Source organism: Metopolophium dirhodum, chromosome 4 (genome assembly GCF_019925205.1).
Source record: "Metopolophium dirhodum isolate CAU chromosome 4, ASM1992520v1, whole genome shotgun sequence".
NCBI classification, from domain to species: domain Eukaryota; kingdom Metazoa; phylum Arthropoda; class Insecta; order Hemiptera; family Aphididae; genus Metopolophium; species Metopolophium dirhodum.
The window spans coordinates 699,758-724,739 of NC_083563.1; the positions used below are offsets into that span (position 1 = coordinate 699,758).

The following is a 24,982-nucleotide window of genomic DNA, read 5'->3' on the forward strand; positions in this document are numbered from 1 at the left end:
ACCGCCAGCGTGTCACCTCTTCCTCCTGGTGTTGTACACAGCGCTGGCGACGAAAGATAGTTTGTTTTCATTATGACTGATATTTGTTTGGCTCTCACAACGCCTTTTTGTTATTATTATTATATTTTCCATCTCGTCGCCTAACTACCTATACACAAAATATTATGATAAAACACAACAGGGGACGTCCAACGCGCATCCACAACAACGTACACCTCCTAATAAGTGAATCACACAATTTATGAACGATTCATTAGTGCTATTTTTTACTTGTCCCAGGATTTTAAACAATAAAATACAATTTTTTCCCATTAAAATAAAATATAATATTATGGGCATTGTTTTTTGTTTTTGTTTTTTTTAAATCGTATAATAACATATTTTTAAGTCAGCTGTTGATGACGTATTAGCGCTACAAATACGTTCAGTTGGACGTCGACTTCAATATTTTACCGATAAACATAATATTATTTAAATAATATATAAAATAAAATTCATAGACGTTATTGTCATCGCTCGCCAGATTAACCGAAACATAATATAATAATTTAATCCATAATTTATGGTTATATTATGATATTATAATGAATATTTAACTTCGTAGCCCAAATGGTAATCATCTCTGTATTGTATTTTTCGCTTCATTCTTGTAATATTCGCACCACACTCGAATACCGGTGTGTGTGACTGACAATAACAACCTCTTCACGTACAGGCCACCACCGAAACGATAATGTTATGACAGTGTAATAACAAGGTGTAATGACGCGATACCAAATAGAATATTATTAAGATTACGCGGCACGCACAAATACGGAAAGAGCGCAGATTTTAAATCGAGAAATGCGTTTCGGAAGTCCAAAAAAACGTGCGCCGTGTATTTTTTACGGCAGGTTTTTCACACCCTCGTCTCGGAGGTAGTTTTTATTCTCCGCCACGCAGCTACCACCACCTCTGTCATATTATAATATAGGCACTAGTGGGTATACAGGGTGATTCATCAATCACACACTCGATCATTTTATCTTTTTACGATGCATTTATTCAAATCCTGATCATTAAGATTTTTAAGTACCTATATACTTATCATTGGTCATATTTTCAAATACTTGAATATTTTATAACATTTAAGGAGTGAACCGTAGAAACATAGACTTATTTTCTTTCAAACTAGAGCCACACTTTTTTTTTTACTGCAAATCTGTTGAAAAGATCATTTTTTATGTTTATATTTGAATACTTAGTTTGTTATCTGGTAAAATAGAACTGCCTACTTTACTTTCCATCTTTAATTATTTTAAAGTCCCGATTACCAAGTCGCTTTCAAATTAATTTAAAAACTATCAAACTAGATGTATATGTTCACTATTGATAACATCAATAACATTATTGACCCTTCTTTTGCCATTTAATTATTTTATTTTATGTTATTTCATGTTTATATTGTTTAATATTTATTATTTTTATGTAAAATATGTTATAGATATATTTTTAAAAAGCCATGATCATTTGTATTATTATAATAAGCTAAATTAAAATAAATGCATGCTTAAATGATAAAATGGGCGTGAGCCTGCCGAGTGATACCCCCTGTATATACATATACATTCTGTTTATGACTCAAAGGATTTCCTGTCGTTTTCATCTCACGCATAATGTGTATCGGGCACACGATTATTTTATTTTTTTAAAGCCCGCAGAGGCATAAATATACATACAATATATGTATATAATATTATGTACGCTTCAAGGATAACTCAACACATTTTTTGATAAATTTCTACCTACGATATATTTTGCCTTTGTTAATAATAGACTTGCACATTGGTGTGTAATTAAAATGCTGAAATCGTATAATTAAGTAAGTACCGCTACTACACTGTTAAAATTCGTCTCCTGTAAGTGTTGCTATATAGATATTTAAATTTGATATATTTTTCGATTTCAAAAATATTGCTCTCCTATCAAACATAATATTCTATGAAAACAATGTACAAGAACAATTTAAAAAAAAAAAAAAAATACTGCATCACGGCATCGACTTTGCAATCTCCGTCCGCGATCGACCGTTTTACTACCCGTTTTGCTTCGCGTATAGTAAATATTACAAATAATAATATGATATTTATTTATTTAGGTGCGCTGATCCGTCATCACAACCGTCGTCGTCGCCGTCGTCGTCGTCGTTGTCGTTGTCGTCACCACTACAGCGATTATTTTTTATATCATATTATACAATGCACGGACGTACGAGTTCTCGGTCCAACCCGTATTATTATTATTTTATTTTTACGACGGGTCCGACGGACGGCTCAGCGTTTAATAAATCCCGGCTCACCGTATTGTATAATATATATATTTACGTTTGTGTGTGTGTGTTTGTGTATATAAGTCGGATGTACGTGCGATGGGATAATAATGTTTTCCGGTCGGTTGCCGCCTGCACAACCATCGTCGTCGTGTGGGGAGGAAAAGTCATCTACTGACCCCGCGTGGTGCGGTCATCATCACGGCAAGGCGTGTGGATTTTGCGATACTTTATAATATAACGTATTATATTATTGTAATATATTATACAGGACGGGTTTTTCATCACAATATGCACAAACGTTTTATTTGTAAATTTATGTGTTATAAAAACGGTATTTGGTTTTTTGCGCTGTTCAAAAAGTCACCACTCACCACAACACATTGTTTATAAAATTTTATGTTTTTAAATTATTTTTATCGTTATAAAATTTTAAGGTTTCGTTTTTATTTTTTCAAAATTCTAAACTTCAAATATTTGTATGTCGTCTTATTATTTGTTAGTATTGTTTCGAAATCCGCAGAAAAATATTATAACTTGTGCTTTGGAACACATAATCAAACTTACTGAATAAATTACTGTATATTATAATATAGTAATAAAAGAATCACTTTGTATATTTTACACCGTATAATAGTAAAATGCTTTCGTTATTCTGATGATACGACGGTACACGAACACTGCCGTTACGTAGATAATATTATTTTGTGTACGTGTACGTGGCGAGATTATTTTAATATAAAACAAGAGGTTCAGTATAAACGTGTAAATATGCACAACTGTGTAGTAAACGTTATGAGTTTTTAACCAGATTTTACATAATATTATGTTTAATTAAAAAAAATAAAATTACCAGTTATTATTATTATTATTATTATTATTATTGTTATATGCATGACAAGCTTCTTTATGATGTGTTAGGTGTGTTCCTTAAGTAAGTTTCTAACGCTATTTAAAGATAGATTTGTATTATATTATCAGGATCCGAGTGATCAAGTTAGACACAAAGACGTATAGGCAAGTTGAACGGCGTGGCGTATAGGCAAAATAGGTACACGTCACTATTTCTGAAATTAGATTCTAATTATTATCTATTATTATTGTTGTTTTCTATTAATATAATACATTTTTGTTGAACCATTAAAACTTTACAAATTTTGATATATTGGCTTTTCAGTTAAACCGTTTAATCCTCTTCAATACTCTTGTTTTTTATTTTAACGCGTCTATCTGTTATATAATTATAATAGTATGGTGTATTTTTAGGAGAGATTTGTTACGAGAGTGTGGAGAACTCGTGATACACTTTGTATTTACCGGAATTTATTTAAAACAATAATACATGCGTGAACAACAGTATTTAAAAATGTAAAGACATAATATCTATAGCTGGTTATTAGGTATTTAAAAAAATATATAATTTACAGACAAACCTTAAGTTACAACGGTACAAAAATATGAATTCACAATTATAAATATTAATCAGGAAAAAGGCAAGGAAAAAATATGAATAGGCGTATATCAACGTACAAATACTTGGATACTTATAAGAATATGTGAAACTTTCTGCTCACACGTAGACGAAAATATAAGTGAATTAAAACGAAATAACGGGATATTGAGCCAACGTGGATTAACTTAAGGATTTGGTAAAAAAAACAGCGGAAGAGTCAATCGGAAAACAACGACAAACAAACAAAAAACAATGGTTCGATATAATTTGCGGGGTGGCTATTAAACGCAGAAAGAATAAAAGGGAGTTTTGGCTAAGTGATTCAGAAGATGCCGAAAAAATAGTTGAACTACAAAATTAGACAAAAAGAAGCTAACAATATTTTATGACGTGAGAAAAAAAAATTACATGCAAAACAAAATGTTGGAAGTATAAAAGGAATATCAGAACCAAAAATCCAGATATCTCTACAAAAAACACAAACTAAGATATACCTTAGTTCGTGACAAAAAAAGTAAATTTACTCATGGAGAAAATAATGGTCACTGTTAATGTTAGTTCAAACTGGATATTCTGTAGGTAAAAGACCATTAAAGACGTGCATGTGCAAGATGAGAAAATCGTATTAAAAATGAATCCGACAGAATGAATAGAATAGAACCAGGAAATGCATTGGAGAGTACTGGCTTCGTATAGAGCGAACGATGGAGTGAAATTTGTTTGTAAGCTTGGTCACAAAGGCCATAGACAAAAAGAAGAAGAAAAATATTTAAATCTGGAAAATAATTTCTTTTGATGACATACGTTCATAATGATATCCGTGTTTCTTTATTTTTGGGCCAAAGCAAAACAAAAACCATTTCCAGAGGAACTATTTTTTTCAAGTTGGTGAAATAATACGAATGTGACTGATGAAATACATTCAGAATTATTCTCATAACTTGTAGAAGTTCCAAATAAAATTGTACACAAGAAAACTTGAATTCAATGCCACAACACGGTCAAAAAGTTTATGGTAATAACATCTGAGTGATTTTAGATTGTGTTACGTTTCGTGGAAAATCAATTTATTTTAAACGATCGCGACCAGACCAACGAACGATGATTTATTTACTTTTCCTGGTATAAATATACCATTTAATACAATTCCTATACTTTGAGCTCTGGATTTTCTATTGACAGTATAATATTTATTGATGGGGTCAAGTGACAAATTCATACATCTCCGGGGCATCAGTAGTAGTAATTTTTTTTTGAGCAAAAAATACTGTTTTCAAATCTAACAACATTTTTAATCAACGAGTGTCATTAGCACCAAAAATTTTAATTAGATCGGTAAGTGGTCAACAGTTTCTCAAAATGTATAAAGTATTTCACCAATATATTAAGAAAAATATTATTTGTGATATAGATAGTAAATTATTTAGTTATTAGGTAGGCCATTGCGCGTGGAACTAAATCGAATAGCAATAACAACAATTATTTAACTGAAATATAATTTACCTTCACATCTAAATTGATGATGCACTAATCACTGTTATACATGCTCCAGTGACTATTCGGTATTATTAGAATTAACAATTAATGATGTTCTGCTCATAATGGTATAAATAGATATATTATAAAATCAATGCTCTTCTAAAATGATATACATTTTACAGTCATCAGATTACAGATAAGGGTTATCGGTGTAATGACTGTATTGAAAAAAATTTATACATTTAAAGCCAATAACAATTTATATTAAATTATTATAAGGCAAGTCTAAAGTCTATAATTTTTATTATATGTGTATTCAATGACACGATAAACAATTTAGATAAACTAAATATCACAATAAATAATAATTGAGTGTGACATAGTATTAATAAGTAAATACTATTATCAGTAAGTAATAAGTATAAACAACCACCAAGTAGAGGGTGTTAATTGATAATTCTACCGAGATGTTAATAGTAATATGAGTAATGGTGAAAAATTAAGTTTATTATTAATTAATGTATGTTTGGTGTGTGTTAATTTTGGTATTACGTGTTATAATGTTATTATTACATGGTTTGATAAACGATAAAGATTGAGGGATGTAATGCCAAAGTAGATCTCTCCTCCTAAGTTTGGAGAACAATTACATAATAAGGGTTAAGTATATTTACCTAGAATCAGTAACATGTTAGTTGTTACTCTATATAATCTTCTTATTATTGTTAATTTTAAGGAGATTAGAAGTTTTTGAACATTAATGCACTTTCACATTTCTTTTAAATTAAATATTATATAATAATATTTTAAACAAATTTATATTAATATTTTTATATAAATTTGTTTGAATAAACTTTTGCGATGATTATTATTATATGACCACGGTCATTCCATTGAAACTTTGTTTTTCATAACTTTAAACCAATGTTTGAAATTAATAAATTTAATAGTAACTATATAGTAAGCTAATAACAAATAGCCATACAAAATGATTGAGTACCTATTACCCTTTTCTGCAACGCAATTATATTTTTCGATTCTATAATTTTACAAAATATTTTATTATATGAAAACCACTAATAATGATGTGATATGTTTCAACAGTAGTGGTGGTTTGTTACTTGTTCGTCTATGGCGTATTACTATTTACTATGATATTATTCGACCGATGCAATTGGTTCTGTATAATGATTATAATATGAAGTGTCTCGCTGAAGCCTGAAAGGGATTCACCGCGGCGAGTATATTAGAGTAACCCACATCAAACTAATTACAATTATAGCCGATTGTTATGACGTAGGTTGGCTGATTTGTACCGCAAGTGGTTCGTTTTACTTTTGATCTAGGGAATTCAAATAAGTCCATATAACAGGAATATTGTCGAGTTAGTATTGGATAACATGGAAAATATTGTTTTGTTACCACGAACGTATTATTGATGATAAATCGACAAGTACGCGAGAGTATAAAACGTTATCGGGTCGCATCGATCGATTTCTTTTCTCTGCGAATAATAATTTAATCGCATACGTTTCATTCGCTCAAGAGATATATTATTTGTTTCACTTATATAGTAACTGCGCTTCGACCTTTTCGTCTGTGCGGTTGTTGATCGATTAGCTATTTTATCTTATCTCTACTACCTACCATTAGTTCTAAGGAAAAACCTACGAAAAACGTATTATTGTGATAAATGGTCGTATTTAAAACAACACAATTATATGCGTCCGTTATTTCTGCTAGACACTAACTAATTCACTGGTACCTATATTGAATATTGATATTTTATAATTCACTATTCATTATATTATAATTTTTAACTTCTGCAGATTAAAAGACTAGTTAAAAATGTTAACTATGAAAAAGCTTAAATATTTTATGAGCTCCATTTCAGGTTCTGAGCGTATATGGATTTTCGATTCATCAGTTTTACGATGATGTGTATTTTATTTTCTGTGTCATCAGCCATCGCCTAAAAAGGTGACAAAGGATCTAACCTAACCTTAAAAATTAGTTTAACCTTATACGTCGGGTGGTGAAAAGTAAAAATTTAAAGTACTTATCAGTTATCAAAACAATCGAAAAAAACAAATAAAAATTGGATACGAGAAAACAAAAATATATAAACTAGTTTTTGAAAAATCAAGTTTTTGTTGTTGTTGTGATAGTGATTTTAGGGACGTTCTTTAAAGACTAATTTTTTTACTAACGACTTATAAGTTGTATATTATGATATTTTATTATAATAATTTTATATAAAAATGTAAAATTATTTTTTTTATTCAACATAGGTACCGTATTACCAACAGAAAAATAAATTACTATTTAGTGGGTATATAAGAAGCTTCCCTGGTTTGTATTAATTTATTTATATTATGAATTCTACAGATTAGAATCATTTGGAATGATCCAAGTTGCTCTTAAATTAAAAATACTACTTAATTATATATATATAGGTATTACCAGTCACATAATGACTGAGATTTAAAGAGAGAGATTTTACATTTCTAAAGAATTTTTATATTTTGGTCTTTTTTAAAAATAAAATTTTACTTTTATTATTATTTTACCTATCATACTATTATTGTGTAAAAGATAAAAACGTCCATGAAATCGAATCATATGCCCATGAAACAATTGGGTGTGTGATGGATTAGTTGGAAAAAAGTTTTTCAATACCTCTGAGCTTGTTGCGAATTGAATAAACATAACAGATAATAATTTCAAAAATGTAAAATACAAAATATATAAATACAGTGAGTTCAAATACGTTATATTTATATTACCAGATTGAATAACAAATACAGCTAGAATACGAATTGTTGCACACAAAGGCTTCACTATATAAATACGTATTATTTTATTAGTGTTATTCACTCAACGTTTCATAAAAAAAATTTCAATTTGATTATGTAAAATATATGATTGAACAAACTCAATGTATTATTCACTTTAAAAATAATAATCAAACTTTAAATTTACTTAGCTAATTTAGACCAATGTTAAATAACAGCAAATAATAGCACTGTTATTTTTGCCATCTATTATTGGACAGACTTATCATTATAGAGGTACATTTTGTATTTATATTTTTATATTATGTCCATAGCTTAAGAAAAAAATAATTTTTTTTTTACTGGAATTTTATTGTGTAATACAATTTTTATTTTTGATAAAAACGCCATATCCTCCACTGTTATACCTAAATATGTACTTAAGACTTTCTAAAATACTAATACAATAATTTAAGTACAAATGTATTGGAAAAAGATATGAATTAATTTATAGTTAACATTTATCAATCAATATTGTATCGATTTTTAAATGTATTTTATGATATTGCGGTATCTGAAAGCTTAAAGAACACTATACCTTTACTAGTAAGTACACAGAGTACACTAAATATTACAGTATGTTATATTGACGTATTATAATTTAAATCGGGAAATTGTGGTATTAAAATTTTGAACTGCTAAGTATTCAGTTATAGTGTTTTAAATTTCAAAACTATAATATTATGTTTATGTGATGTAAGTACATGCAAATTGAGTTACCTCTGTTATTAAAATACTTCAATTAATTATCGTTTAACAAAAAATTATATATACTCGTAATAACATTAAGTCTACTATAAGTCTACTAACTTAAGTCATAATAACTTTTAGATTACAATAATATTTATGTTTTTAAAATTGGATACATTAAAGAAAATTTAAATTTTTCTTAATACAGTTATATTATATTTTAACCTAATTAGTTTGACTAAATATAATTTAAAACCTGTCTACATAATTCAGAATACATAATATATATAATATATATTATATATCTATACAATATATTTTATGTTCTTAAACTTATGAATCATCACTGTCCTCTTTAAAAAATGGAGCCTCTTTATTTATTTATGTATCCAACATATTTTATTTTAACTATATTGTATATTATTTCTTATCAATCAATATAATAGACTAATATACAATATTTTTGCAGTAAAGAATTTATTTTTGAGCCTGTTAATTAAAGGCAGTTTTGAAATATTTGATAAATAAAAGAATATTATAATATAGTACTTATTGATTATTGTGTGAAAATAGTGTTCATAGTTTTCATGAGCTAAACCGAAGTAATAAAGGAGGACAAAATAAGAAGGTACAATCTGCAAGTTACATTTTCTGTCAAGGATATATCCAACTAAACCTTCGTGCGGAATTGTATTAAATTTTATTTGTCTTTTTTGTCAGGTACTAGAATCAAACCATTAAAATATTATTTTTGATAATTCCCTAAATCTAATTCTTTGAAAAAAACTAATTTTAAATTTATGAAATAGTAATAATATTTGTTTGGGATGTATGAAATTTAAATGAAAAACAAATGTAAATTCAGCAATAAAAGATGTAGCATACAAAGTCTATAAAATGTTATTTTGTAATAATATTAGTTTTAAAATTAAAATTAAAATTGTTTAGTAAATAATAAAATAATATTAATATTAATATATATATATATGTATTTTGACGTTTATTATATATAATATAGATGTACAAGTTTGTTGATATGTATTCTGATATTGACCCGAGGGTTACCAGAATTCAGCGAAGGAGATATTCAATTTGTTTACAATAATTATGTTCCCCGTACTCATAGTTACAGGCTAAAATTAACAAATGAATGTTATAAAAAATGTTGATATTATAATGTTTATTACCTTGAGTACACGCGTTGATGATGATCAAACAAATCCATAACATTGCCATTTTCACTTATCCTGGAAAAAAATTTAAAAAAAATGCATATTTAATTAAAATTGTGCCGTTTACAATACACTATTGCATAAAATACAAATTATTAGCGATATTGTAAAATATTTAAATTGTCAATAGCCAATACTGAATTGGAAGTTATATTCATAAAAAATAAAATGTTAATTTGTATAATGATATGTCGTAGCCATTTCGTGAAATCTGTCTTTTCATGAAATAGATGAGACTTTTCACACATCCTGAAATACGTAAATATTATGCGAAAAGGTTACTTTTTTTATCAAACGGTCACTCCAATTTGACATCGTGTCATTTTTTTACTATGTGGTCATTCATTTTGTAAAATAAAATATTCACTGGAACAATTAATCATACTATTTGTCCATGTCATATTTAATACCATTTAATATTTTTTACATAATATTAAATACATACATTTAAGTTGTATTTATATAAAGACACGTCATTATATTATAATATCTCTCTATATAAATGTGAAAATGAGAATCTTTGATGTCAAAGATATCAGGAACCACTCATGCGATAGTCATAAGATTTGCTTTAAATGATAGAGTACACGCGGAGAAGGTTTTAACATATTTTGAACACCTATAGGTAGCTAAAGATTAGTTCACTCATGCAAATTTTTTCAGTTCATGAAAAACTTATATTCTTTTTTTTTATTTAATAGGTTGCCATTGGTTGCATATTACACATTACCTATACTATTATAATTAGTAGATATATGGCATACACATTTTTAGATTCTGAGCGGAACGTATTGATTTTACAATAATGTGTTATTTTCTGTCTGTCATTAACATTTTTGGTAGGTACCTAGTAATTTTCAAGATCAGCATCTTTTCTGATAGAAAAGTAAATCTTTTCTCTAGTTTTAGGAAGTCAATTGAAAATTCCAAGTCGTTCTTTTTAGAAAAAATGACAAGAAAACAAAAATAAAGTGAAAAAAAATAATGTATAATTTTTACGCAAAACCAATTTTTTAAAAAATAAATTTTATCTTTTTATGTTACTCAAAAACTAATAACCGTAACATTTGAAATTTTCTGAAAATATTTATATTAGCAGTCTCAATAAATTGTAACATTTTTGAAAATATTTTGATTCTTTTTGAGATAGTTATATAGCTTTGATACATTTCAAAAAATTTGTAAATTTTTTTAAAATTATTCTCGATAAAAACTTTTTCACTTAGTAAAAAAGCGTCAAAATATAATGCAAGGTATCTTATAAGTTTCATTAATGTAAGTTAAAAAATATTCAAGGTACATACTACATAGTTACAATTATTTTTTATAAGCATTTAAAGATAAAATATTGACAAAATTCATCAAAATGTTAAATATTTTCAAACTTTTTTTCAGTTAGAATTTCATAAAAGTTTTTTTTTTCATAGCTAACACTAAAAATGTTGATAGGAAATTTCCTACATTAATGAATTTTTTCAATATTTATAACAATTTATAATTAAGTATATTTTATAATGCATTAAATTTTGTTCAATTTTTTTTCCAAAAACAAATTATCAACTATTGTAAATTTCGACAAAATGTCAAAACATGTTTATATGTGTATATATGACATTACTATATTATTATCTAGACTCATATCTAGGAACTAGGATATTATTATTAATATTTAGTTGTTTACACAAAATATAATATGGGAATTATCCCACTAGATGATCGAGAATTCTCAATAACAACCAGCTCTACACGTTCCCAGAACATTGGCCCATACTGGCGATAGTGCGATCAGTAGGTATTTTACAATATTACGTACCTCCAGCTCCATGCCATTAGTTGGTTGAAAACTTGAAACATCGACTGCTTATTATTTGTCATAACATCATAACTCATCATATTTAGTTATCACCGTGATTCGTCTTTACTCTCTCGTACTCGTGTTTTCTACTGTGTGTCCGTATAGTGTACTAAAGTGTATTACTATTATACAGTCGGTGTCTTTTGTAATATTGACTATTTTGTCATTTTATATTTTCACGATTGAGGGGTGACATTCCAAAACGTACTATTGCCAAAATATACAAAATCGAGATACGCATCGATTCTTATAGAAGAAAAGGCGGGAAGTCGATTGGCGCTATCAGAATTAAACTTTAATCATTTATTCCATGAAAAAAATCGGTTCATAATTAATGTATAAATCATGGTAGATTATATAATCTACCGTGGTATAAATCATCCAAAACGTACTTATTTACACAGTATCACTCGGAGAAGTCGGAGATAACCTTATTTAAAATCTCTGGTATCACTATAGGAGATAATATTTAACAAAAACAAAGCTGCTCGTCCTGGAAAATCAACTTTATGGCAATACTACGTTTTGGAATGTCACCCCTCAATTACTATGTCTAATAAAAGAAAAATTACTAGCTATTTTGATGTAAGTTGCTCTACTTCTAAACGCTCGGTGGATGAAAAATGAAGTAAGATCACTAAAATCGTTACAGAAAATTAAGTTGTGGACTTAGTGGTAATATTTTTACTATGGCTGTTAATTGTGGGGTTATAAAGCTAACATCCAATGAAGTACTGGACGAATTAGCAAAAAAAAAACAAAAAAATAGATTTACTAGTATAATAAAAAAATAGTTAATACTATAATATATTTATAAAGTCTGTATGGTAAATGGACATTTCTCCCCCGGAGATTTTCCCCCGACTGTTTTCGGTCTAGAAGGATATTTAAACATTTCCCCCCTATATACTTTTGATGCGGACATTTCCCCCCCCCCCCCATTTTTTTTAAAATTTATTATTGACACTAATAAAATATAATAATATTGAATTTAATAATACAATATTATTTATTATTTAATATGAAATTATTTTTTTTTTTTAAATATAAAAATATATAATATTATTATAAACATTTTTTTTTCATAAATATAATAGATTATAAATCTATATGTTCGATCCACTGAACTACTTAAAAAATAAAAATTAAAAAAAAATAAGCATACAATAAAATATAATTAATAATTAATAAAAATAGCAGAAAATTCCGGCATAAAAAATGATACATTTTGTAAAAAACATTTGATTACTAATTCTTTTGTTATTTCTAAACACATATTTTTTAGCCTTTGGTCATATTTTTTTTGTTAAGACTATACCAGTTTGGATATTTAACAATTTAATAATTGCTTTTGAATTTGATTCAAGTAGTTCAGTTGATCAAAAATATACATCTATAATTATTAATTTATTATATTTATATTTATATTATTATTAAATAGTAAACTTTAAAAAAAAATGGGGGAGGGAAATATTCACATCAGAAATATATCGGGGGGGGGGGGGGGGATCTGTCCACGAGTCTGTATACCTAAGTAATAAATAAAGTTTGTATTTACCATAATTTTATAGATTGATATTAGACATAACCATAAATTATAATTTTAATGATAAAATTATGCATATGTTAAAAATTTTGCCATATCCCTCCCCATGACAAAATCATTTGACTGCCACTGTATCCAAAGTATGTAAGCTAAGCACACTGCAAGGCATCAAAGCCCACAGCATTCCCTATAGTTATTGAACTCTAATATTAATATCAATCATGGTTTAATCTCCAAACACTACGTTTATGCTTCCCGCAGCTCTGTGTGACATAATTTTCATTTGAATGAAAATCGTTTTACTGCCAATTTAAGGTGGTTTCACCGTAATAATCGAATTTTTATAAATATGTCTAATACAGACGTTGCCGCAAACGTATCCTATTCTACGGGCTTAAAGGTTTCTATTCTGTCGACAAATGGATTTTAGACGAGAGCGATTCCGACGTTACGTGCCAGTTGCCGGTGACAGGGTTCTTTACAATATAATAATATTCCTCTGGAATTTCTAACGAGTTGAAATATTTGAAAAATCATAATTTATTTTAAATTATATATTTACAACACGAGTAAATGGTAAAAAAACATTTAGATTAGTTCACAACTACTAAGCTATTTATAACTGTTATTAATGTTTGTATAAAATAAATACAAAGAACACTGAAAATAAATTATCTCTCTAAAACATCATATTTGAGGTGGAATACTTCATAACACCAGCATCCTGCTATTGTTCATCTCTTAATAATTTATTATTACTTACTATTGGTACTTATAAATTATAATGTTGGTAGTAATATTAGAGATAATAATATAAGCGAAAAAATGTATATTTTATATTATCGTGTGCTTAATATTATTATATTGTTTCATAATTGATTTATCGCAGACTTGTTAATGTATAAGGCGAATAAACATGAAAAATACATAATATAATTTAAATGACACCAAGTTAATTGTTCATTATTTTACCTAAAACGCATAAACTACCTGATAAACTGTGCACGTTAAAGTACATACATTTGTAAGAAATTGTATTATACATGTATTATACTTAAGAACACGGTAATTTAAACGTTTATTTAATTTCGTGATCGTACTACTATTTTATGATACTTATAGATTTTATCATAGCAAATATTAGCAAAATATATTATAGTCATTGTTTGAGGGTCTACGAGCATCGATTTTGGTGAACTATTTTTATTTTAGTTGATATCCTTTCTATATGATATTGAAAAATAAAATTCAAAATAACTCAACGAAACGCAAAAAAAAGGTTAAATTGGATTTGCAATTTCAATTTACCACAATAATATATATAATCCAAATGCTGAAAAGAGGTAAAAACATTTGGAATTGTTCTATATAATAAAAATAAAGTCTATAAAATATAATGGTAAATAATAATTCATCTTAGCTTTCTATTATTTTAAACTTTAAAATACAGACATTAAATTATAGACATTGGGCATTTCCAAGAGCCCAGCTAGTATATAATATATTACCTTTATGAGATATTAGTAAAATGTAGGTACATAATTAAATAAGCATTTATTATATAGTTTATAGTCATACTATAATATACTTATACATAATAAAGGCAATAAATCCTAAAAATAGTTTTTGCTGGTTAAATATTAGACACATTTTTAGTCATTTAATCGTTTAAGGTCATAATTAGATATCATAATATTATGAGTTATTATAATAGTATGCACTTTAATAGGTACACCATTATAATATTACCGACTACCGTTGGTAGGGCTTAAGTATCGTAAAACTTGAACTAAAAATATCGAATGAATTCACGCTATATCCACACAAAAAATATATTGGAACAAAGTTCCTTATTTATTAAAACAATTAGCTTACTTACGAGTTTTAACTGTTTCAAAAGACCTACATAGGACTATTTTATAGTAATAAAAAGAAAACAAACATGATAAGTTTTATCTTTAAAATTGGTCTTAAAATATAATATAAATATAATAACTAATAAGTATATAAGTTAAAACGGTTATAGGTGTTTACAACATCGTATTGAAATATTGGAATAATAAATCTATTTATATATATAACTACGTATAGGTATTAGGTTAGGTTCTATTCAAGGCTGTATCTGAGGGGGGTCCAGGTGGTCTAGCCCCCCCCCCCGAAATTTCTTCAATATGTCTTAATTTTAACTAAATATCAAAAATTCAATAAAATTACAACATACATGTTTTTGACTCCCCCCTCCCCCTCTGAAAAATTTCTGAACATTTATAGGTATAAATACGTAAATTCACATAATATAACCAATGTTTAAAATTAAGAAATATGTCAATATATCTCAAAAAACAGTTGGAAGTAAGCGCAAAAATCTAAAAAAAACTACAATATATGCAAAGTAAAATATATTGCATACTTTGATTCTTTTTATTACAAGACAAATGTTTAATGAAATATTGATATTTATTATAATATTAATTACATTAGGTAAATATGACATAAATAATAATATAGAATCTCAATCATAGCTTCTTTTAGTTTACAACCTCACTTTTACTTTTAGATTCCGAACTCAACTTGAAATAATTTAATAATTATTACCTAGATACCTAATCTACATTTTGCTGTGCAAACAATCAAACCTATGTATTTCAGTAGATAAATATAATATAATGTTTCATACAGTACCTTCATAACAAAAATATGTCAGTGATAAAATTTAAGCAATTATTACTTACATTTTTTAAGATGATCTATTACTTTTTTTTTAGAAATGCATTTTTTTGAACATACAATTAAAGCAATTACGTAAAAGAAAAATAGATACTTAATATTAAGTTACAAAAAAAATAATAAATATCTACCACCTTTAACACTAAAGCTATTCTTGTGATGGATATAGAGTGTTACATTATAGTATTTTACAAAAACGAAAAATAGACTACTACACGTCTACACCCAATTTCGAAAGACAATAAACATCTACATGATTATCTTAATAGTTTATTGTATTAATTATACACATATGTAACTGTTATTTATTAAAATATGTCAGTATCGAGATAATAGTTGTTTTAATTAATGGTTATAATAATTATGTTTAGCTATTTTATAAAACATCCAATATAGATACTCGTATGCACAACAGTCATGTTATAACAAGCTGTTATAATTATTAGAGAAACATTTACGTGATTGACTTGACATTAACATGATTAACATGTTCCTACTTCTAGTTAATAGATAACAAAAAATTGTAATGTCATGTCATTAAAAAAATGAAATTTGTATAATTAAAAAAAAAATGAAATATTTCATACCTCAAGGCTTGAATGTTAAAATAATATTCCTTATCATATTAATGCATTTTGCATTTTACATAATATTATAAAAACATTAAAGTTATTAAACTGTCGGCCCCGTCTAAATTAATATTTTTTTCATAGTTCTTTATTTTACACAATATATTACAACTATCAGTAAATAATATTACTTTACAGTATAAAGTAATATTGTTAAAATAATAAATAGTAATAACTTTTATTGATTATAATCAATAATCAACACAAAAATATATTAATTACTCACTATATTTATTTGACGTATATTGTAATAATAATATAAATGTCCATAAAATATTATTGTCTATTGTCTACCTCTACATCTAACAAGATATTATAATATTATTCGATATAGTTAGTGGGTAAGTATATTAATTACGAATATTTTAGCCAACAAGATGTATTGAATACCTATCGATTTAATACTGTGATCAAGACCATTACCTAAACAGTTTATCGTACGTATAAGACATTAATGCGATGTACAGATATAGTACTTAGGTACACATATTTTCATTTTTTATTACTGTATAATAAATTATGAATATTATATTATGATTTGTATTTCTGCAAACTGCAGTAAATCTTTAGGCTAACGATGATCATCTAGGACATCGTAAGAAAAATAAATATTGTTCTCTGTTACTTATGGAAATATTTTTCATTTTTGATGTAGGTACCGACGCTAAAAATCATTCTTTTCTCATAAATAGTGTAATATACGTATTTAATACACAACGGTTTTTACTCGTTAAGTCGTGAACATTACAGATAAGCAGGCATGCTTGGAGTGAACAGAAATAATTCAAGGAAAAAAGATTACCTCCCATTAAGGCATCAACGAACTGATTGATAAGGGTTGAAGAACGAAGGTAAACGAGTATGCTGTGTACTTTCATTAAAGAGATATCAAAAAAAGAGATTTTGTTATACAATCATCGGAACGCTATATACGTGAAAGTATAAGATCATAAACATTCCATAATGAAGAGCCAGGGATTAATGTCTGTATCTATACATTTTTTCTCGTGCATCAAATACGTCTTTTGAAAATGCCTAAATTGAAGACTTACTTGAGACATAATAAACACGTCGTGGTCGTATTATAATTGAGTTTAAAATTTTCTTCTCGCTACAATCATGGGAATTATAATATAGGTTAGGTTAGGTTAGGTGCAGTATTTCATAATTAATATAAACAATAATAAATATATTAAATATAATTTCGAATTTATAATTTTAAATCAAATGGAAAATTTTCGCAAGTTGTTTGATTTGAGTTGCGCTACCAAGTGCACTGTAGATGTTATTTACTAATAATTAGTAAAATACGTATTATTTTTTTTACTATTTTAAGTCTATTTAATATTTAAAAATTATTACACAATTGATTGTCAATTCTGAATGAAGTTTATTAAATGCGATTACGGCATTTTTTAATATTAAGTATCCATAAAATAATAATTTTGCAGTAAAGGATTCTCTAAATACATCGAAAATAGTTTAAATATAATATTGTAGCAATTTTAACCTTTTTTTAATTATTTACACACTGTTTCAAAATAAACTCTTTAAACCTCCATGTTACGTAAATTTCATCAAACATTTAAGTGGATTTTAGAATAATGTAGTTAAACATATTATGATAAATGAAAGTAAAATTATTAATGTAGTTTTATAATATTTACAGTAGGTATTACATAAATTATAATTACACAAAATTAACAAATAGATACAAAAAATTACATTTTAAATAACATAGGTAGGTACCTATAACTAACCTATAACTATTTATAATTTATTAAGATATTAATACTTTCACACTTTGTTCGTAGTTTTTGGTATTTTTCAACAAATCTATTTTCAAGAAATTACATTAATTATTTAATGCAAAATATATATGTTGTTGTTTTATCAAAAACAAAAATTATCAAACATCGATCAACGGGATTTTTGATATTTTCCGTTTATTTGATTAGTTAACGTTGAACAAACATAAAAGAAAAAAATTGAACTCGTTAAAACAAATATGAATTTTATTCACAATATTCACATATATAATACACTAACAAAACATACACACTAGAAAATGCAGTCAAATACTCATTGATCAATGACTGAAAATTATAAATCTATTACGATTCGTCAATACGTCATGCACATCCTCGAGTATTTTATTCGAGGTTCGTCAAGCTGCACCTATACCAAAATGATAAGTACTTTTGTGAACGACATCAATAGGCGGTACATAATGTAGAAAACACGTGAGAATTAAAACAAAATATACGTTGTGGTAAATGTTTACAAGTTAATGCGAATCATAGTTCACCCCTGAAATGTACAAACCCGGAGATGTATAGTATTAAAATAAATTTAGTGCATCGCGTTTAGCCATTATTATAGAGTGTATAGCTGCTATATAATATTAAAGGTGAACTGCATAATCGGTCTCGATATCCTTGATGATTATATAGTATTATAATTCGACCCTTACGATATATTGTATTGTATGCAGACGAAACCACAAGTTCGATATCATTTGACTACATATAGGTGAGTTCTAACCTACCACGTTTGCATCGAGAGCCACATAATCCCCGTTTGAAACCAGTCTTTTTTTGTCTGCACGCGTGGTTATTTAAGAATAGACACAATTTTATTCATCAAGTTTGTGTAAATAAATATAAATAATGTTGTACACCGTACAATATAATACATAGCGAATAAAAGGAAAAGTAACCACCTGAAATAACCCACTTTCATACACTTTTGTCAAAATATTTGAGTGCCAACCACATTTGAAGAGCTTAGATGGTAATATGGTATAATGTGATATGTAAGTAGACCAAACGGGACGAGTACTAGAAGATTTACATTATATTACAATAATAGTAATAATAATAATAATGTAAGTAGCATACCATGCTTTCTATATAGTCTTCTAAAAATGTATGATTTATTCCGTGTTTTTAGATACTCACACGGCCAAACGCCTATAGATAATGACGCTAGAAAAGTTGTTAGCGTTAGGTTTAATGATGTTATATTTCAAAAACGTCATTTTTAGCCTTATTTAAAATATAATTAAATAGTAATAGGGTTACCTACCTCAGTTCAGAGGTAATATTTTTTAGATTCTGAGCGAAGCGATGAATGTATTGATTTTACAATGGTGTGTGTTTTTTTTTTTATTTTTTTTTTTATTTTTGTGTCTGTCATCACCTTTTAGGACAGTAAAAGTGCTTGGATTTTCTTCAATAGTAACTTTTCTGATAGGAAAGTGAATCTAGTTGGTACTTTGGGGGGTCAAAAGTAAAAAATTCCCAGTAGTTTTCACAAGCGACGTGAAAAACAAAAGAAAAATTAAGGAAAAACGGGAATTTTTACGCAAAATCTGTTTTTGAGAAAATAGATTTTGGTTTTTGGTGTAACTCTAAAACAAATGACCGTAGGGACATGAAATTTTGACTGAATGTTTATATTAGCATTTTCTATACACCATAAAATTTACAAAATATTTTGACTCTTTTTGAGCTGTTTACGGACATTGTCAGTTTTCAATTTTTTTAGTTTTTTTTTCTATAAATATCAATAAAATTTTATCTGTTGAGTAAAAAAGCTTGAAAATTTAATAGAAGGCTCCTAGGTTATTGTTTCAAAGGCAGATGAAAAAAATTAAAAATCCTTAGTCACAGTTTTTATTTATAAGCATTTAAAGTTCAAATTTTGACAAAATACAGAAAAATCACGAAAATTAGCAAACTATTTTGAGTTGAGAATTCATAAAAATTTTTCTTTTTAAATCTAAGATTTGAAAATGTAATATAAGATTACTCATAAGTTTGTCTACCTATATCAAAAAAAAAATGTCTACAAGAAACTTAAATTAAATTTTTATGATCGTCTGAAATTTATATTTTTACAACATTTTTATCATAGGCTGACTGACTGTTTTCGCTCAGAATCGTTTTTCTTATACAATGATATTATATCATTGAATTCAAATTTAACACCATCCATTACAGTGACCCACTTGTAACCTACTGTACAGCAGAGCGACATCCACTTATCCACCTTTTTTTTTGTATTTGCAGTTGATTTAAATTTAACCATTTCCCTAGCAAATATCCTTAGCCGTTTTCCACAATATACTATGATTACTCATTACTTTTAAATGTATGACGATAATACATCACTATCGTGTATATCACCGATATGAACGAAGCAAGACGAATGCCTGTCCAAAATCTCTGACTACGTTAGGTTCTTTTTTCTAAATTTAATTTAACGAATATAGTGTATAAAGGTATATATATAAATATGTGTAATTAAATTCAAGTAGAACACTATCTGCAAGATGATAATCGACGAACACCAGCAATTTCTATATACGGTATATTAATATTATATTATAAATTCATTAATACGTCTTAAAACGTTTAATCACGTTTCATAGTATTAGTATAACTGAGCTCAGACGCTCTGAGACACAAAACATCACCAACATGACCCGTTAATTTGAAAATAGATGTAAAAGCGCATATTTTAAAATTATTTATATTTATTAGTTATTTTGCTTACAAAATGTTGGGTTTTTTTTTTTTAATTTGCTTTTCTCAGTCAATGTTATTTTTGTCTGCGGGAATTCCGACATCTGATAAATACATATTATGAAAATATTACTGTCGTATACTCGTACGTGGAATGTGAAATAGAACGAAAAATAACTACAATAGACATTTTGTCTGAAGTTTTGAATCGGCTAGACGAAAGACGGATATGGGTAAAACGTGGCGCCGTTGCTTTTAAAAACTAAAAAAAAAGTATTACGTAGTTACTTTTGCTCCGTAGAATAATATTTTTCATACAATGTAAACATTGATAAAGGTATTTAAATATCTATGAAACGTTCTATTAGTTAATGTTTATATTTTCTACAACCCGAGTAAAAGAATATTATTACATTTTAAAACACTCACTGTGTAAATTTAGCAATATTCGATATACCTACGTATTATACAAGTTTGTAACAATTTGTTTACAGACAATAGTTTAATTATTAGCAATTAGTAAATAATAGGTACATTATTGTATAGTGCTTATTTATTATTTAAATATACTATAATCAATTAGTTAAAGAAGTTTTATTAAATTTGATAAATAAGGTATATAATTTATACCGTAAATTAAAAATTTACTGTATCAAAAATGTTGTAATTCATGTAAGTCAATTGTTTTTTTAGTGAGTACATAATATTATTTCTGTACGTCATTATTTTTACTATCCTTGGCCGTGCTACATTAGTTTTTATTTAATAAATAATTATAAGTGGTTTAATTGATCGGTCTTCCGATTAATTGTCTACGGTCGGACACTCGGACGTGATAGTCAGCAACGAACAATCACCCATCCCTAAAATATAATATGTCCATCTCTACATATTAATGGCCTGATGTATCATGACGTGATATTATTGTAATAACAAAATATTTTCAATAGACTGCTATCATAAACAAGGTTTAGTGGGCCACTATGTTTTAAGAGCAGTCATTTAAGACTTAAAAGGAAGCTCAATTAGTTAAAATATTTAACTGTTCAGTAAATTGTAGGATAAAAAATAATATTCAGTTAAGTTACTACTTGTAAGGTAGGTATTATAGATAGATATATTTTCACCAACATTGAAATGTTTATTTAATCGAAAGCACTTTTTCATATTATAATATAATTTATGAATACCTACATCATGTTATCTACACTATATAAAAAAAATAGTAAATATTAAATAGTAATGGTGAGTACAAAATAATAATAAGTATCTATGTTGATTTTCTTTAGCTGATTCGGTTAAATTTATTTTGAATTTTGTTAGCAAAATAAAAGAATTTTTAATATTTCTTAACAGTCCCACAACTTTATACCAACTATGGTGTTTTAATCATTAACATCTTATATGTTACTATTTTTAAACCTTTTTGTTGGTCTGTTTTAAAATCTTTTTGAATTAACTTGACATGTTGACCTTTCTTTGGAATATGCTGTTGGTAATTTAGGTAATGGACCCGAAAAGATTGTAAATCCCAGTATCCCACAGCACTTATATATTATTGCAGCTATATTGCTGACCATTTCAGTGTCAAAGTCGGTTAATCACATCGTTCTGGTTCACCTTTAAACCAACTACAACACTTCAAATCTATAAAGCAATTATTATTATTATTATCTTAAATGTTTGAATAAAAAATAGTAATGTATTTCTGATATTCATAATTGTATACCTATACTTATTATAATTTATAATACATTATACAGAATAGAAAACAATTTATTTGTCCTCATTAAATCCGATAAATTTTCCTAAAATTAAAAATTAAATAAACCTTAACATTTTAAATAGGTAAGAGTGCATAATATTGTGAATTTGATTTATTTTCGTCTTATTTGGGTATAGGAATTAGGTTTTTGTTATTTCTTTTACCGTTTCTATAATATTTTTAGAATTTAATAAAAACTAACCATGCTGCAGGTAAATAAATAGTATACAGCATTGGAATGGTTGTCGGTGCATGATTTTTCATTTAACGGTTCAATAAAATGAATGGGTTTAATGTCCCTGAAGAAAACCGGCTATATAGGTAACTATTGTGAAACAATAAGGTTTATAGGGAAATTTGCTGTTAACGTCTGTGGTTTTAATTCAAGAAATTGAGTTATCTCATTACACTACGCCCCGTATACATTCTATACTTACATACATACATATAATATATTATATAGTGTATAATATATACTATATACATTATACATACATAAATAATGTACACACTATTGTACATATACGTATACGCAGCTCGTTTATAGTATAAGGATGTAGCGTTTGGTATACACAGTAGTGAGTAGTGCAGTTGTATTATTGCTAAATTACGAGAGTAAAATCCTGATTAAAAAAACTTCAACGTAGGTAAAGGGACGGTTTTTTCCTTTAATTAGAATATAGGTATAGGTGGAAAAAAAAAATAAAAAATTACAACGAAAATAAGTGAGTCTGTGTGTACAAACAATTCAATCAGATTACGGTGGGTGTATATACTGGAGCACACGCACTGAGGGGTCGTAGTGGGCCACCCGCGTGTTTTCCCGTGAGAGGTTTAACACGTCAAGGAAACCACCGGCGGCGGAAATCTCGATCGATTTGCACGCGTGTTTTGTGCATATAACATATCATATAATATATATATATTTTTTTTTCTATATATTTATACCTAGGTACATGTACGCGGTGTACCTAACGTACCACGTAACTGCAGCGGTGTCAATACAAGATGACGTGTGCGGTCTGCGTATTTCCATTCGTACGTCTCTCTCTCTCTCTCTCTCTGTCTGCGTCAAATTGATTTTAGCCACGTATACGGACACTGCTGCAGTGGCCGCCGGGTAGGAGGATAATATTATATATAGGTGACACCACGCCAAGGGATGTTGACGGACAGACGCGTAGGTGATTGGGGGTGGGGTGGTTGGGTGGGTAATGTGGGGCGGCGGGTCGGGGAGAGAGAATTCGCACGCGCGCACAAACAATAATGCCCGCGGACGAACAATACGCGTGTGTATCGGCGAGCGCTCTTATATACTATTATTGTACACCGGAGAGAGGACAGCTCGCACAATAATTACAGAAATTAATTAAAGAGGGAGGAGAGAGACCCCTTTTAGCAGCAGACCACCCCTCGCCCCGGCCGCTCGACGACTAAATAATACGCGTGTAACGCAATGATATAACAATAATGAAGACGATGACGATAATGTACACGACGACGACCTTTCGCTCGCCGATTAATTTTTATTATATTTTATAGTTCGATTGTTTATCCGACGTTTTTCGCGTTTATACAGTAATATAATATTGTCGTTTAATATGTTATTATTCTTCCAGCACCTTCGGACGGAACGCGCCTACCAGCGGCATAATGTTATGTAAATGTCATCGTATATATGCGCACAGGCGTATAGTACGGGTCGTTTTAAGTGTCAAAATGTTCTGAATCCACAGCAAACCTATCAGCTCGGTCAGATCGACGGAAGGAAGGTATAGGTCGCGAATATTAACACAATGGTCACTGGGTTATTGTGCTTTGCGAGAAGGCTCGTCGCGATGTTTCCAATTTGCACGTTAACGATGTTGTTGTTGTACTATCGCTTTTATTACTCGTTAATGGGACGTTATAGGTGTATACTGCCGCATATGTTTG

The 24,982-nt window shown here is 27.9% G+C and overlaps 1 protein-coding gene across 1 annotated transcript in view; it reads right to left on the reverse strand.

Annotated features, from left to right (window-relative positions):
- The window catches only part of LOC132943223 (cell adhesion molecule Dscam2-like), a 76,249-nt gene that overhangs the window by 32,734 nt on the left and 18,533 nt on the right, over positions 1-24,982 (reverse strand). The window contains exon 2 of the mRNA XM_061012113.1: positions 9,952-10,011. Coding sequence (XP_060868096.1) covers positions 9,952-10,000 — 49 coding nt within the window. The 5' untranslated portion in view covers positions 10,001-10,011. The remainder of the gene's footprint in view (positions 1-9,951; positions 10,012-24,982) is intronic.